The sequence below is a fragment of the Trachurus trachurus genome (assembly GCF_905171665.1).
Source record: "Trachurus trachurus genome assembly, chromosome: 22".
Taxonomy (NCBI): domain Eukaryota; kingdom Metazoa; phylum Chordata; class Actinopteri; order Carangiformes; family Carangidae; genus Trachurus; species Trachurus trachurus.
Genome location: NC_139907.1, coordinates 4,843,844 through 4,859,457, shown reverse-complemented (window position 1 = coordinate 4,859,457; position 15,614 = coordinate 4,843,844). Strand labels below are relative to the sequence as shown.

The 15,614-nt window shown below is 41.5% G+C and overlaps 1 protein-coding gene across 1 annotated transcript; it reads right to left on the bottom strand.

Annotated features, from left to right (window-relative positions):
- Positions 1-1,525: 1,525 nt before the first annotated feature.
- On the bottom strand, positions 1,526-15,614 carry asmt2 (acetylserotonin O-methyltransferase 2). The gene is made up of 8 exons (XM_083997968.1): positions 15,121-15,614; positions 12,401-12,575; positions 10,432-10,561; positions 9,570-9,638; positions 9,354-9,472; positions 8,456-8,593; positions 6,848-6,970; positions 1,526-2,544 (listed from the first exon to the last, which is right to left on the bottom strand). Exons 1-8 carry the CDS (start codon positions 15,199-15,201, stop codon positions 2,333-2,335), a joined length of 1,047 nt encoding a protein of 348 aa, XP_083854094.1. The 5' UTR covers positions 15,202-15,614; the 3' UTR covers positions 1,526-2,332.

Genomic DNA, 15,614 nt, shown 5'->3' with positions numbered 1-15,614 from the left:
CATACAGAAACACATATTCACTTTTTTCCAGGTAAAAAAAAACATCTTCATTCATGGATAATTTAGAGACATTGGCCAGTTTCATACTGTTTTTACATGGGTGACAGATTAAAGCAGATTAAAAAAAAGATAATATTAAATAATCCAAAAAAAAAGCACAAATATAGTATGTGAAGTGATAACATATTTGCTGTAAACACGTTATTTTATCTCTTATTCACAGTCCTACACAGTCGTGTAGATGGAAATAATTAAAAAAAAAATTAAATTCATTATAAAACAAGTGAAAAACCAAATGAATCCAGGATTATAAATATAACATCTGTCATAAAAAATATATATATCTTCCAATATTTATTTTTATTTGATATTGATCCAATATCATTAAAATATTTTCCCAAATCTGACAATAATGGATTTATCATTTTGAAATACACTTCAATTGATATATAATATATTGATATAATCTCCAGGAATAGCCTACTGTGTTTACTGTTTGTGTGATGTGTTTTCTTTTCTTCATGTCACTTAATAACAAAGCAGATAAAAACATTAATCTGTTGTTTTACAGATTTGAACAATGAGTTCAGGGAATAGTTTTGATATTTTGGGAAACAAATGTTTAATTTCTTTCTGAGACGAGCTGAGAAAATCGATGCCACTCTCATATCTGTTCAATATGTTTGTTCTGCTGCTCTGCTCGTCCTCTTTACTTTACTGATTTACTGTTTCATTGTCGTTTTATCTTGTGTTGGTTTGTTTTTAATCCTGTGACTCGCTGCCTTTTGAGAGAGCTCGTTGAAATATTGTTGTAGATATAAAATGACCATAAACGTATTTCCCTAAGAAGCCAGCAGCCAGTTATTTTGGCATAACAAGAGGAAATGAATCCCAGTTTATTGAATAAAACAATTGTAGGCTACCATAGAAGTTTTATTAGTGCAGGTTAAAGGACGTGTTAGTTTGGTTTTAGTAACATATCAAACACACAGAGACTTGAAAGTGGAATCAAACATCTGACCCTCAGAAAGACGACAAATCAGCTCGTTATCAGTGAGCAGAGATGTGTTCACAGTGTCACTACAGAGGCAGGTATCGATTGTATTGATTACTAACTGTACCGATCAGCTGCATCTCAATAAATTGGAATATCATGGAAAAGTCTATTTCCAGTAGTTCAAGTCAAAGTATTAAGTGCTTATATATGAACACACTTTTCAGAAGACCAATATTTTCATATTAATTGATTTTAATTGATTTTTTGTAAAATTCAAATTTTTTGAGAAACTGAATTTTAGACCTTCATTAGGGACATTGTGTAGGAATTCCTCCCATCCAGCGTTGCAGTTGTATATCACAAGCAACTCAATGTATTTTTCATGCTGCATTCACGTGAAATCGGGCAGACGGCAGACGGACGACAGCCGCTGCACGTAACGGCATAAACAAGCCTCTATGTAAACAAGTGGTCCGTCAGCACGAGGCAAAACAATACACGTGATGATATGTTGTCATGGCGATGTGGTATTGTTTACCTGACCCACGTTTTACCGGCTTCCTCTCGACTTTTTTTTTTTTTTTTTAAGTATATTTTTTTGGCTTTTTCATGCCTTTATTTGAGAGTTACAGTCGAGAGAGACAGGAAATGGGGAGGCAGAGAGACTAAAATGACATCTGGTTTGTTAGCTACGACAGCTCCGAGGTCTCCGCTGAGACACCACATGATGGAGACACCACATGGCAGCCAGCACCAAGCTTACCCGCTCCATGTAGATATGAATGATATGAACGGCTCATTCATATGTTGATGGGGGGGGATTACTGATTAATGAAAAACGTACTTTTGAACCAAATAATCGATTTTCGTGAATAGATAACAGGAGAAGTTACACAATGTCCCTTTAAATGTGAGCCATAATCTTTACAATTAAAATAAATCAATAAATAAAGACATGAAATGTTTAATTCTGTGTGTAATAATGGATGTATATAACGTATTAGTTTCACTTTTTGAATTGAATTACTGACATTACTGATATTCTAATTTATTGATCTATAGATGCACCTGTATTTCCAGTTTCCAGAAAATGTTGAACGTCACCAGAGTGAAGAGTGAGATGAGGAACGGGGTCACTGGGGGTCGAACCACGACAGAGAAAACAACAGAGATCCATGTGCACAGAGCTCAGCCTGGTCCTCACCTTCGATCTTTGGCCTTGAACAGTTCAAGGTGAGTTTCCCAGACCCCCTCCCACACACACACACACACACACACACACACACACACACACACACACACACACACACACGGTTTCGGCCGGTCGCTCTGAGCTCATCTGGTGGCCAGGATGGCGTCGTACGACTTCCCCGTCCGACACACCTGCACGTTGTGGAAGCCGCTGGTCTTCAGCATGCGCGTGTACTCGGACGGCCGGCGCTCGCGGCCCTCGGCCTGCACCAGCATGTTGAGGGAGAAGATCTGAGCCATGACGGGCCCCCGCCGGTTCTCGAACAGCATCGCCTCCACCAGCAGCACGCCGCCGCCTGCACCGAAGGAACCGGCAAAAAGCAGAGAGATAATATTAAAAACAAAAAAAAAAAAAGCAAATTCATGATCCTCAAAATATATTCTCATGAAATCCTGCAAACAACGAATGCAATGTGGATAAAACAGAGATCAGAGGTCAGAGATTAAAAGGAATAGTTCAACATTTTGGCAAATTGGCCCATTGCCATAATCCCTATAGTCATAGCAGTAGGTTCGTTACCTTTAATTGTCGGTGCAAGCTATTGGCTCACCATTAACAATATCACAGAAAAGTCTATTTCCAGTAGTTCAACCCCAACCAAGTATTGAGTGCATATAGATGGACAGTTTTCAGAAGGCCAACATTTCTATATTAAAAATGCTTAAAAAAAAATAAAAACCATTGCAATATTTCAATTTTGGAGATACTGAATTTTAGGTCTTCACTGAATGTTAGTCATTATTATTACTATTAAAATAGACTGAAGAAATAAAGACATGGGATGTTTCATTCAGTGTGTAATGGACATATAGGCCTATACTGTATAATGTGTTATGGCGCGTTTCCACTACATGGTACCGGCTCGACTCGACTCGACTCGGCTCGGCTCTGGTACCAGGTACTATTCTAGAGAGCGTTTCCATTACAGGATAGTACCGGCTTTAGAGTAGCCGGTCGTCATAGCGACCGGCGGCGCTTAACAAAATAAAACGAAACTATAAACAGGATTTTCCCCGTGGTTATGCCACATTTTTACCTTAATTAAAAGGCTCCGGAGTAATTTGATAGTTAACTACATGACTTGTGACTTGTTACGAGTGAGAGCGGAGGCTCTCTGCCTTCACCTGGCCTCTCACGGCTGAAAACCAACCTTGCAACATCTGTTACCTGGCCGCAGCCCCCCGGTGTCCCAGCTCTCCTCTCCTCTCTGCTGCACCGCCACACAAACCAGCTCCGTAAGCCTTTGTTTTTGACAGTCAAGACTACACATATACACATCGTAACATCCAATGTGTTAGCCTATATAGTTATCCACCGCTCCGTATTGATTTTTCGCCGGCTTCGTTGTCAACAAACCCACATGGCCAGACGGGGAGAGGAGGGGAGGGGAGGGGCGGGGGGCAGCGACAGCGGAAAAGCGACCAGACTTGCATAGTTTGTTCATTTTAAAACATTTATTTATTGAAATGTGGTGATATCTGATGACCCGCGGCCACCGGTGACGACTCTCTGACCACTCTCTGACCAATCAGCGGTCCGCAATGTTTACACGTCACATTTTAGTACCGCTTCAGCCGTTTTGGAACCGCGGCTGAGCAGGTACTAAAAAAATAGTATCGGGTACCAGATTCCAGGTACTTTTACGTAGTGGAAACGCAAAAAGGCCGAGTCGAGTCGAGTCGAGTCGAGCCGGTACCATGTAGTGGAAACGCGCCATTAGTTTCACTTTAATTGAACACATTCTACATCGCGGAGGCGACGTCTCTCCTTCACCTCTGAAACGGGGCAGAGCTCCGTGGGAGACACCTGCCTGACACAGCAACGGACATGCACGGGGGGGAAAACGGCAGCGCCGTCGCACCGAATGCACGCGGATACGCGCCGCTTTGGGTAATGAGCGCGCACGTCGCGTCTACATTGGAGGTGAATAGGAAGGCTGTTACCAGTGTAATCAGAGACAACCATGAATGAGTTGTCGCACACACTGAGGTGAGCAGCAGAGCGGCCGCACCGTGACCACGGTCCGCTCCAGCTGCCTGGTGTCTCCATTACGCACCACGCGTCTTTTCAGTCACTTGTCCAAGTTCTCCTTTACTGTTTTTTTTTCGAGACAACACTCATTCTCTCTCTCTCTTTTACCGGCGGTGTCAGCTGATGTGCCCGTCTGCAGCAACCCAAACAAATGCACATGTTACTGTTGACTGGCTCTATTCCAGCCACATGATTGGTTCGGCGCGGTGGAAATCTCATTATCATTGGTTATTTGTATCGTCTGCCAAAACATGGATGAATGAAACCTGTCGACCACGTCTCATATTTCTATCGAGGAAAAGTTATTTCACAATTTATAGACACAACACCGACAAGCACTGAGAGCCGCATGTTGCAGTGACGTTATATAGGCTATAAAAAAATAATCCGCAAATAATAAACCGACGAAAAGGTGCAACTTGCCATTTAACTTCTTGTCGATGTATTATTTGCGGGGGCTTTGGTGACGGTGGAGGATCCAGACTGATTCACTGTGGACCACCACCAGTCTGATCAGGTCCATCACAGCACAGCAGCTGCAGCTCTGCCCCGCTGACACATTACTCTCGCATATCAGCGCAATCTGTTTACATTAAACCGACATCAGGAGAATAATGAGAATTATGATAAAAACATATATATATTTGTTTCGAATTTTGGCCCCTGGATCATGATTTTTTTGGGCGCATTCTTGGTAAAAAAAAAAAAAAAAAATCCTCTAAAAAAAAGACAGTTGGGATGCATAATGTGTCTCATAACAGTATACTGTGCGTCACGTTATCGTTATTGGCCTCAGACGAGTCTCGGACTTCCAGAGCAGCTACAGCAGCGTTGTGACCTCAACCATGGTTGACGAGAGCAGAAATGTTGTTGTAGGCCTGTGCATATTCTCATTTGTCCAGGTCATAGTATTTCAAAGGAGGTTAAATCGAAAGCAACTGCACTTATACTGAGTCTCCACACCAGATAGTTGGACCAGTCCCAGCCTGGTCAGATGCTACATGAACTGATGAAGCCTCTTGGATGAAGGTGAAACGTCTTCCTAGACAAATAACTAAGTCCAGTTGAACCTCCTTTGAAGAAAAAAAAAAAAAAAAAAAAAAGAAGTTGTTGGCGGGCTCGTGAATTTTTTTTTGACACGAGTCAGAAGGAGCGCTAATTCGCGTATCTCGCGTTTGGTCGCGCGTAAAAGCTCGCGCGAAAAAAAAGCGTTGAAAAGGACGAAGACGCGAAGGTCCCGTCGCCATAAAAGAATCGCGTGTATTGTGTCGCAAAAAAAAAAAGTCGCGTATACCGCGTCTCGCGCCTAATCGCGTCTTTGCGTTACGGCCTTTTACACCGCGGACGTAACGAATAAACGGTGACGTGTGAACGAACAACATAGAACAGGACCAGGCGTGGCGTTGTTTCCTCTTTTCACCGACAGCTCCACTCTCCCTTACTTACACTAACTACTGTTATTGTTGAGGCAGAGAATTGTGGGATTTGTAGTTTTTGACCAATCGCAGGTTGTGATCTTTCTTTTTTGTGATTCTCCCGGTTCACACATGTATTTTTTTTTAGGGGCAAATGCGAGTGAAATGCTCGCCCATGGTGGGCATAAGAAAATTTAAGAGCTGTCTAAAATTATTTAAGACTTGAACACAATAATTCAACAAATTTAAGACATTTTAAGGCCTAAAATTTAGATTTTCAAATTTTAGACTTTTAAGACTAAGATACTGGAGATACTGAATTTTAGGTCTTCACTGAATGTTAGTCATAATTATTACTATTAAAATAAACTGAATAAATAAAAGACATGGGATGTTTTATTCAGTGTGTAATGGACATATATATAATGTGTTAGTTTCACTTTAACTGAACACATTCTACATCGCGGAGGCGACGTCTCTCCTTCACCTCTGAAACGGGGCAGAGCTCCGTGGGAGACACCTGCCTGACACAGCAACGGACATGCACGGGGGGGGGGGGGGAAACGGCAGCGCCGTCGCACCGAATGCACGCGGATACGCGCCGCTTTGGGTAATGAGCGCGCACGTCGCGCGTCTACATTGGAGGTAGACTGTTATCAGTATAATCAGAGACAACCATGGATGAGTTTGCCTCAGTTTCACGTGATTGTCACTGTCAGCCTGTTAGAAAAACATTTTACTGACCCCAGCTGAGACACCGAGACGCTGAGACCCCCCCCCCCCCTCAAAAACAAAAACTCTTCGGATCTGAACGATTCACACAAGTCACCTAATTGGTCATGAAAAAAGCGAGTTTCGCTTTTCGGCGCGCTGTTTGCATCCCTGGTATTTGATGAGTTTGATGAAGGAAACCAAGAAATCCCATGAGCCTCCGTAGCGTAGCTCTGAGCAGCTTGCGGCTCTGCTCCGCCGTTCTAAAAATAGCTTGCACCGACAATTAAAGGTAACAAACCTACTGCTATGACTATAGGGATTATGGCAATGGGCCAATTTGCCAAAATGTTGAACTATCCCTTTAAAGCTCCTGCAGATTCCCATGTGGATTAAATCAGATACAGTGCATTAAACGCCTCGTGCTGCCTTCAGGCTCACCTGGTCTGCAGTGGTTGTGGATCTTCTTCAGCAGAGTCAGGCACTTCTCCTCCGGCCAGTCGTGGATGATTCTGGCCAGGACGAACAGGTCTGCAGCCGGGACGTCGCCGCCGAAGAAGTCTCCTACGATGACGAGCCACTCAGGCGTCAGTTTATTAGGAACAGCTTAGTTTTTAAACATGTTTGTAGCGAGTAATGTGCCCCATTTTCATGCACTTCTACGAAATTGTATATATAGATTCATGTGTTTATGCAATGGGATCACAAGTATTATATAGTGTAAATAGTGATACAAAATATTTGTCATGCTTCTGGAAACACTGGAACAACTACCTTTATGTGTTTTAAACCAAGTTGTCGTGTTGTTTTTTTATATTGTCTGTGTCTTTGTATTTTCTTTTATTTGCTTTTATAATGGGCTTGACTCGGGTCTGTAATAAAGGTATCGATCTATCTATTTATATGAAATGTACAAGCAAAAAAAAAAAAGTGATATGTGATATTTTATCATTGAGCAATGTCAAACTATTTAAAGTGCGAACACATAAACATTTTTGGCAACACTTTATAATAAGTACACACTATGAAGCATTAGTTACAGTAAAGCAGAAGTAAGCGATCCGGTCGTTTTCGCTAATGCTGCGTTCCAGGCAGGCTTTTGAAACCGTAAATTACAGCTTCAAATCACAACTTACGACTTTGTAGCGTTCCAGGCAACCCACTCGTGTTTTTCCGACCTGTTTTACCGGTGAAAGTCACTATAACGGCCACTCGTAACTTCTGACCTGTGAACTCGTACCAGATCAAACTGGTACAACTTCACAGGTCGGAAAAACACGAGTTACGGGCTGCCTTGAACGCACCATAACAGTCCTCGTCCCTACGTCGCCACATTCACGGCGTCCCTTGGCTGCACACATAGCCCTGCATGCCGTTCTCTCTCCTCATTGGATAAAAACTGTAGGATACGATAAATGTTTTCTCCTCGGCTCAGAGCAGAGCAGAGTGACTGACAGACCCGTGTTTCGGTCCAAACACTCTATGTAAGTGATTGCTGTCGGAAGATATAACTATTTAAGACTTATATTAACACAAATATATCACTTACTTCTGCTTTAAGCATTAATAAATACTGAATTCTTCATTTATAATGCATGAATACATTAGTATGTAGTTTATGAATACAGTTAGTGCTTATCAATGATGAGTAAAACATTTTTAACTGTTTATAAACTACATACTAATGAGTATTCATGTGTTAAACTGTAAATGATGAATTCAGTATTTAATGCCTAACTAATGCTTAATAGTGTGTACTTAGTATAAAATGTTACCTAATATGAGTGTAAACAACGAATAGGAGTATAAATTAAAGCTGTAAACTGTTTATTTTAACAAATGTGCAATTTTGTAATACGAACATGTGTTTGTGTGTTTTAGTTTCTCGGTGCGTGAAGATAAATAAAAGATCCTGCTTTAACTTTTTATTGTCTTTTTTTGTATGTATCATAAAATATAGAAATCAAAATCATATTCTTTCTCTTTGGTTTGTAATTTAAGGAGCAGCTTTTTAGTTTTAAATCACTGTAGTGAATGTGAGCAGCTCACCGGACTGAAACACGACGCCGTCGTTCTCCTGAGAGAAATGTTTCTGAGCCGACTCCACCACCTGCGGCAGGTCGAACACCGTGACGGAGGAGGAGGGATACGCCTTCACCAGCTCCCGCGCCAGAGCACCAGTGCATCCTGGGAAGTATTCAGAAGACACATTTAGCAGAAGAAAATCAAAAATTTTAATATCTCAGTTCTTGTGTCTGTGTTTTTATGTTTTATTTTTGTTGTGCAATACAAGTGACAAACATAAAGACATGACACAGCACAAGACAGGAAGGACCTCACGCCGCAACACAGCAGAACAAAACAAGAAAAGCTGAGAAAATAAACATCAGCAGCCAATCAAAAATGCCAATCTAAGAGAATAATTAGACGGAACAAACCTTTCTCTTTTTTTCCCATTTCCTTCATTTCTCTTCCCTTTTCCACCTTTTTTTCCCCTGTTCCCCTTTCCCATTCCCCCTTTCTCTTTTCCCCCCTCCCCTCCTAACTTTCCATTTATAGCTGAGAACTTAAAACTTTATCTATTTTCTTTTATTTTACTTTTATTTCCTCTTGCTTTTAACTCTGTTTTTAGTGTTTTGTTTGTTTTTATTCTGTCTTATGCTTCTTTTTTTAATGTTTTGTCTTTATGTAAAGCACATTGAGTTGCCTTGGTATGAAATGCGCTATATAAATAAAGATGCCTTGCCTTGCCTTGCCTTATTATGTGACAGGTGACATACAAAACATATAGATAATGAAATGAGACAAAGCAGTAAAGGTCACCAGCTCTCGGTATTCAGACATATTTAGCCGATAAAATCAAAAAATGTAATCTCTGATCTTCTGATCTTCATTATACAGTTCATATCGGCTCATAAAAAAAGGGTCGAAGTGTTGAAACTCTCACCTCCCAGATCCACGATGGTCTGGAAGCTCGACAGGTTGAACGCGGTGGCGATGTCGTGTCCGTCGAGGACCCACGACGAGTTCATCAGACCCATGAACTTCAGCATCTCCTCCTCTGACCTGCGTCGTCCGTCAAACACAGAATCTGAAACTTCGTCCTCTGATTAAATAAATAAAATGATTCAATTCAACAAAAACAAAAACCTGAAGCACCGACCTGTAAATGGCCTGGAACACGTCCTCAGGCGGGAGGCCGAAGGTCTTCTCGTTCTGGTTCCTCCCCTCCCTACGACCAGGAACCAGGTTGTTTTAGTCTCACAGAGGAAAATTATCCGACTTTTATTGGACAACTTTAAAGGGATAATTCAACATTTTAGCAAATTGGCCCATTGCCATAATCCCTATAGTCATAGCAGTAGGTTCATTTCGTTACCTGTAATTGTCGGTGCAAGCTATTTTTAGATCGGCGGAGCAGAGCCGCGAGCTGCTCAGAGCTACGCTACGGAGGCTAATGGGATTTCTTGGTTTCCCTCATCAAACTCATCAAATACACAATCCAACAACTCCACAACGCTCTGGTGGACAAGTTGTGACCTGCACATTCACCACGCTATGAGATAATAACACAACGTTACCAGACAGAGTTGTTTTAGAGGTAAATACAGAGACTGCTTGATGAAAAACTGTCCCTGAAGGCAACGCGCATCAGCGGTTTTGCCTGAATTTCCCTCTAAAACAACTCTGTGTGGTAACGTTGTGTTATTATCTCATAGCGTGGTGAATGTGCAGGTCACAACTTGTCCACCAGAGCGTTGTGGAGTTGTTGGATTGTGTATTTGATGAGTTTGATGAGGGAAACCAAGAAATCCCATAATGAGCCTCCGTAGCGTAGCTCTGAGCAGCTCACGGCTCTGCTCCACCGTTCTAAAAATAGCTTGCACCGACAATTAAAGGTAACGAACCTACTGCTATGACTATAGGGATTATGGCAATGGGCCAATTTGCCAAAATGTTGAACTATTCCTTTAATGCATTTTCATCTTTCTCAGCTTCTTTTAAAATAAACCGAAGCCACAGACCTGACGGCGTCCACCATGTTGTTCCACAGCGGGTAGATGGTCTGTGATTGGTAGATGATCATGTCGTGCAGAGACTTGGCGCTGCCTTTGGCCAGGTACAGGTTGGCCACGTCGGTGCTGCTGTACACAGCTGCTTCGACAGAGGACAAATGAAGCAAAGATTAAAGTAGGTTATTATGGGATATTTCTACTTCCTGCAAGGTAAAAATCTTAAAGATTAACTCTCTCCTCCTCTGTGTCTCTAACCCTCCTCTCCTCCATGTGCATTTGTTTTCAACAACAAAGCCGGTGAGAAATCAATCCATGGAGCGGTGGATAACGTTATTTATCATCTACCATGCACTAGTACACTGCAAAAACTCAAATATCTTACCAAGAATATGTGTCTTATTTTTAGTCAAAATGTAATTTCTAGTCAAAACAAATCTCATTGTACTTAAAATAAGACTCATCACATAAAAAGCAGCTTTTTCCACACACGTTTTCCTTCTTTAAAGCATATTTTCAATTGAAATAAGTAGAAAAATCTGACAGTGGAGCAAGTTTTTCTTTCTTATTACAAGCACAAAAAACTTGCTTTCACTGGCAGATTTTTCTACTTATTGTGAAAGTGAAAATTATCTAAAAACAAGTTAATTTTTAAGGTGATGAGTCTTATTTTAAGTGGAAAGGGATGAGTTTCGACTAGATATTAGACATTTTGACAAGAAATAAGACAAATATTCTTGGAAAGATTTTGAGTTTTTGCAGTGTACTCTGAAGCTGGTTAATTAAGCTGCAAATGAAGCATACTTCCTCTTTAGGCCGGTGCATATTCTCATTTGTCCAGGTCATAGTATTTCAAAGGAGGTTAAATCGAAAGCAACTGAACTTAGTTATTTGTCTAGGAAGACGTTTCACCTCTCATCCAAGAGGCTTCATCAGTTCATGTACGCAGCTGACCAGGCTGGGACTGGTCCAACTATCTGGTGTGGAGACTCACTATTTAACCTCTTGTGTGGGCGTTTCACAAGGGTGATGATGTCACTGGTTCCCTTTTGTGCTCCAAGTGCCAACGACAGTAGTTGGAGTGACAGTCGTTGGTGGGAAGTTGGTTTCGACTTCGTTAGTGCCCTATTGTGTTCTAACGACAGTCGTTGGAGTCACTTGCCACTTGTGAACAGTGGTTGTTCTTTGAGGCTAGATTGTTGAGTCTCCTGGGAAGGGATGAAAGGGCAGCATTGTAAATTGGAGATAGGTGGTGTCTCAGACCTCCTCCCCTGTTGAGGGTTGGTTTTTCTACTTTTACAAAAATGGCTTCTTTAACTCTTTCATTTACATCTCAAGGAGAAAGCCCACTCCTTTGAGGACAGCAATGTCCAAATCCTAGACAGAGAGGACAGATGGTTTGAAAGAGGAGTTAAAGAAGCCATTTTTGTAAAAGTAGAAAAACCAACCCTCAACAGGGGAGGAGGTCTGAGACACCACCTATCTCCAATTTACAATGCTGCCCTTTCATCCCTTCCCAGGAGACTCAACAATCTAGCCTCAAAGAACAACCACTGTTCACAAGTGGCAAGTGACTCCAACGACTGTCGTTAGAACACAATAGGGCACTAACGAAGTCGAAACCAACTTCCCACCAACGACTGTCACTCCAACTACTGTCGTTGGCACTTGGAGCACAAAAGGGAACCAGTGACATCATCACCCTTGTGAAACGCCCACACAAGAGGTTAAATAGTGAGTCTCCACACCAGATAGTTGGACCAGTCCCAGCCTGGTCAGCTGCGTACATGAACTGATGAAGCCTCTTGGATGAGAGGTGAAACGTCTTCCTAGACAAATAACTAAGTTCAGTTGCTTTCGATTTAACCTCCTTTGAAATACTTCCTCTTTAATTATTAGACACCTGTGTGCCTCCATATTTTGTCAAGTCAGGTTATAAAAATAAATTGATTTAATGCCCCCTCCTCCCCTCATCCCTCACCCGTCCCGTCTGTGGTCTCCACCTCCAGGATCTCGATGCCCACCAGCGCGTCCAGCAGCCGCTCCATCCCGTCCACGCTGCTGCTCAGCTCCTCGGCCACGTGGCGGGCGCTGACCGGCTCCTGGGACCTGAGCAGGAGGTCGAACACCCCGAGCTCACAGGCCGAAAAGATCACCTGCAGGAACAGACGGCACAGAAACAATAGAAACACACCTGTTTAATTTAACGCACTCCTCTTCAGATGCTTTTTCTTTTTTAAAGACGCTGTAGTTTTTTGTTTTTTACATGTGGACATTATCTTTGTCTTTGTTTCTTCTGTACAGGAACAGTAGTAGCGACCACTCAGCTACAAAAGCCTGGAGGCTCCTGTTGTTTTCTGTTTGTTTTCTTGATTCAGTTTGCAGGAGATCAAAGTGTTTTGATTGTTCATTCTTTCTTTTTGTTTAGAGGGAGATTCAGGTGTTGCCACCTTTTCTTTCACTAGTTTCCATTATCTCTATGTCGTGTTGCAATAATATTTTGATTTATTTAAACCTTTATTCTAACTAGCTGGTCACTGAGGTTTCCCTCATTTACAGCGATGACGAGTTCACAAACAGTAACAACAGAGCATGAAATACAATTACATTGAAAAACAACTGCAGGGCGATTTACACGAGTCAGACACCAGACATTTAAAATCAGCAAGAGAGGAGATATTCTCCAGCTCCAAACCTTGTTGGAGAATATTCGAAGAGTTTGGAGCATCAAATGAAAAGGCTGATATAATAATAATAATAATAGTCAACAGGATTGATCATTTGGGATTTGACTGCAAATTTTTTTATTTTGGCTTTATCTGTTGATTATAATATTTCTGCTACTTTCTGTTGTTCTACTGAAACCATAAAGAGCTCCAAAGGTTTAACTGAAATGAAGAATTAAAGGGTAGTAGGCAGTGTAACATTTATGAATTAAGTTTGAATTAATGAATGCATTATTGATCGTTGATTGATGCCTGACTGTATCAATTTGTGCAGCAACTACCACTACTACTACTAATAGAGCTGCAAGAATTAATCGATTACTGGCAAAATAATCGATTATTAAATTAATCGTCAACTATTTTGATAATCGAATAATCGTTTTGAGTAGGTTTTTTTTAAGAAAAAAAGGCTAAATTCTCTGATTTCAGCTTCTTAAATGTGAATATTTCTGGTTTATTTGTTCCTTTATGACAATAAACTGAGTCTCTCTTTGGTTTGTGGACAAAACAAGACATTTGAGGACGTCATCTTGTGGTTTGGGAAACACTGACTAACATTTTTCAACATTTTATTAACCAAACAACTAATCGATTAATCGTTTAAATAATCGATATAAATGAAAATAATCGTTAGCTGCAGCCCTAACTACTAATAATAATAATTTCAACGTGCATCCTGTGTCTTTCTTTCTCAATATGCAACAGATTAATTTGAGCCTTGGTGTTTCTTTATGAAGCCTTGTCACTTGCAGCTGCAGGTAATGGATTACTCTGCATGTAATAGATGAAACCAGGAGACTGGAGCTGAAGGGTGAGGATGGGGGGGGCAGCGGGGGCAATGGGGGGGCAATGGGTCAGTTAAATGTGCAGCCAGGAACTCGATGGTGCAGAGCAGAGAGGATGAAATCACACAGAAGAGTGGAGCAGTGAAGAGAAGTGAGTCTGAACCATCTGTCTGACCTATTAAGAAGCCGGTGACACTGAGTTAAATACTGCAGCAGCACATACACAGAGCTGCTGCTGCTGCTGCTGCTGCTGCTGCTGCTGCTGCTGCTGCTGCTGCTGCTGCTGCTGCTGCTGGCTCCTCTCTGCTCTCTCTCTCTCTTAGAAAAGTGACAGAACTCATCAGTGCAACAGCCTCACACCTCCTGACACATCACAGTGCAGCACCAGGGATTCAACCCCTTCAAAAAAAAAAAAAAAAAACCTTGTTCCTAACCACTGCACCACTGTGCCACCTCATTGAAACGCTATTAAAACACATTTTACTCCAGCCAGCTGCTATCACGCTGAATACAAACTGTAAAATTATGCAAATTTGCACAAGATCCCCGTGGGGACCTGGATTAATTATCATCTATTTATTCAGTTAAGTGCTTAATTGTTTTAATTTGCGCGTAGGGAGTTGTGTGTAGTTGGTATTAATACTCTATTAAATGTTATTGTTTGATGCAGAGGCAGCTCAGAATAAAAACCAGCCTGATGGATGGAGGAAATAATAGAAACATTTGTCTAATAAACACAAACTGAGCATCATTATTAATTTATTTACATTCATAAATGATAATCCTCCACTTTTATATTGCTTCTTTTCTTTCTTCAGTCTTTTCACTTCTCTTTTGTCACAGATTAAAGTGATGTAATCTTTGCCCAGATTAAACCTCTGAGGGATTCCCCCCCCCCCCTACATTTTATTATCCTAATGTATGTTAATCCGTATTAGGCTATTTGTATATTTGCAAACAAATATAGAGATAAAATAAGGATTTAAAAAGACAACATAAGGATCATATTATAATATCCACTGTAGCAGCTGCAGGGTTTAGTCTGTGCTAGTTTTTGGAGGATGAACCTGGCAACACAGTGTATGTATCTTATTGCAGCTGCAGCCTGTTCAATGGTCTTTTATTATAAAGATATTAATGTTAATGTTAATGCATATGTTAATCAATATAAGTGATGTTTTTCTTTTTACCTTAGAGACCCTGAAGCCGTTGAAATACTCCAGCAGTTTGAAGGGATAGTCCAGCTCGCTCTGGGACAGGTGCTCCGCCATCCCGAGGGGATCAACCAACACCGGAGGAATTCACTTTCACTCCAACTTCACTTCACGGTCTCGTCTCCGTGGAAGTGGACAAACCTCCGCGTCCTCCGGATATCATCACTCACTCACAGAAATAGAGGAGCCAAGATGGTGGTCCTGGTCCCAGAGAGAGAGATGGATGTTGGTTCTTGTTTCGGTTTTGTCTGGTTGTTTTTTGCAGGAGGAAGAGGAGGAGCGGGTTTGAATTTTTTTTTTTTTTTTTAGCCGAAAACTGCAGCCAAGATGTCGGTGGTGGTGCGTTCAGGTACCGGGGGTGAAATGGTCGGTCGTCCTGAACGCATCTCTGCTCCGCTGCTGTGGCTTTGTAGGTCGATAAGAAACAACGGAGACGAGTTTCACTTCAACACACACTCACAGACACACAC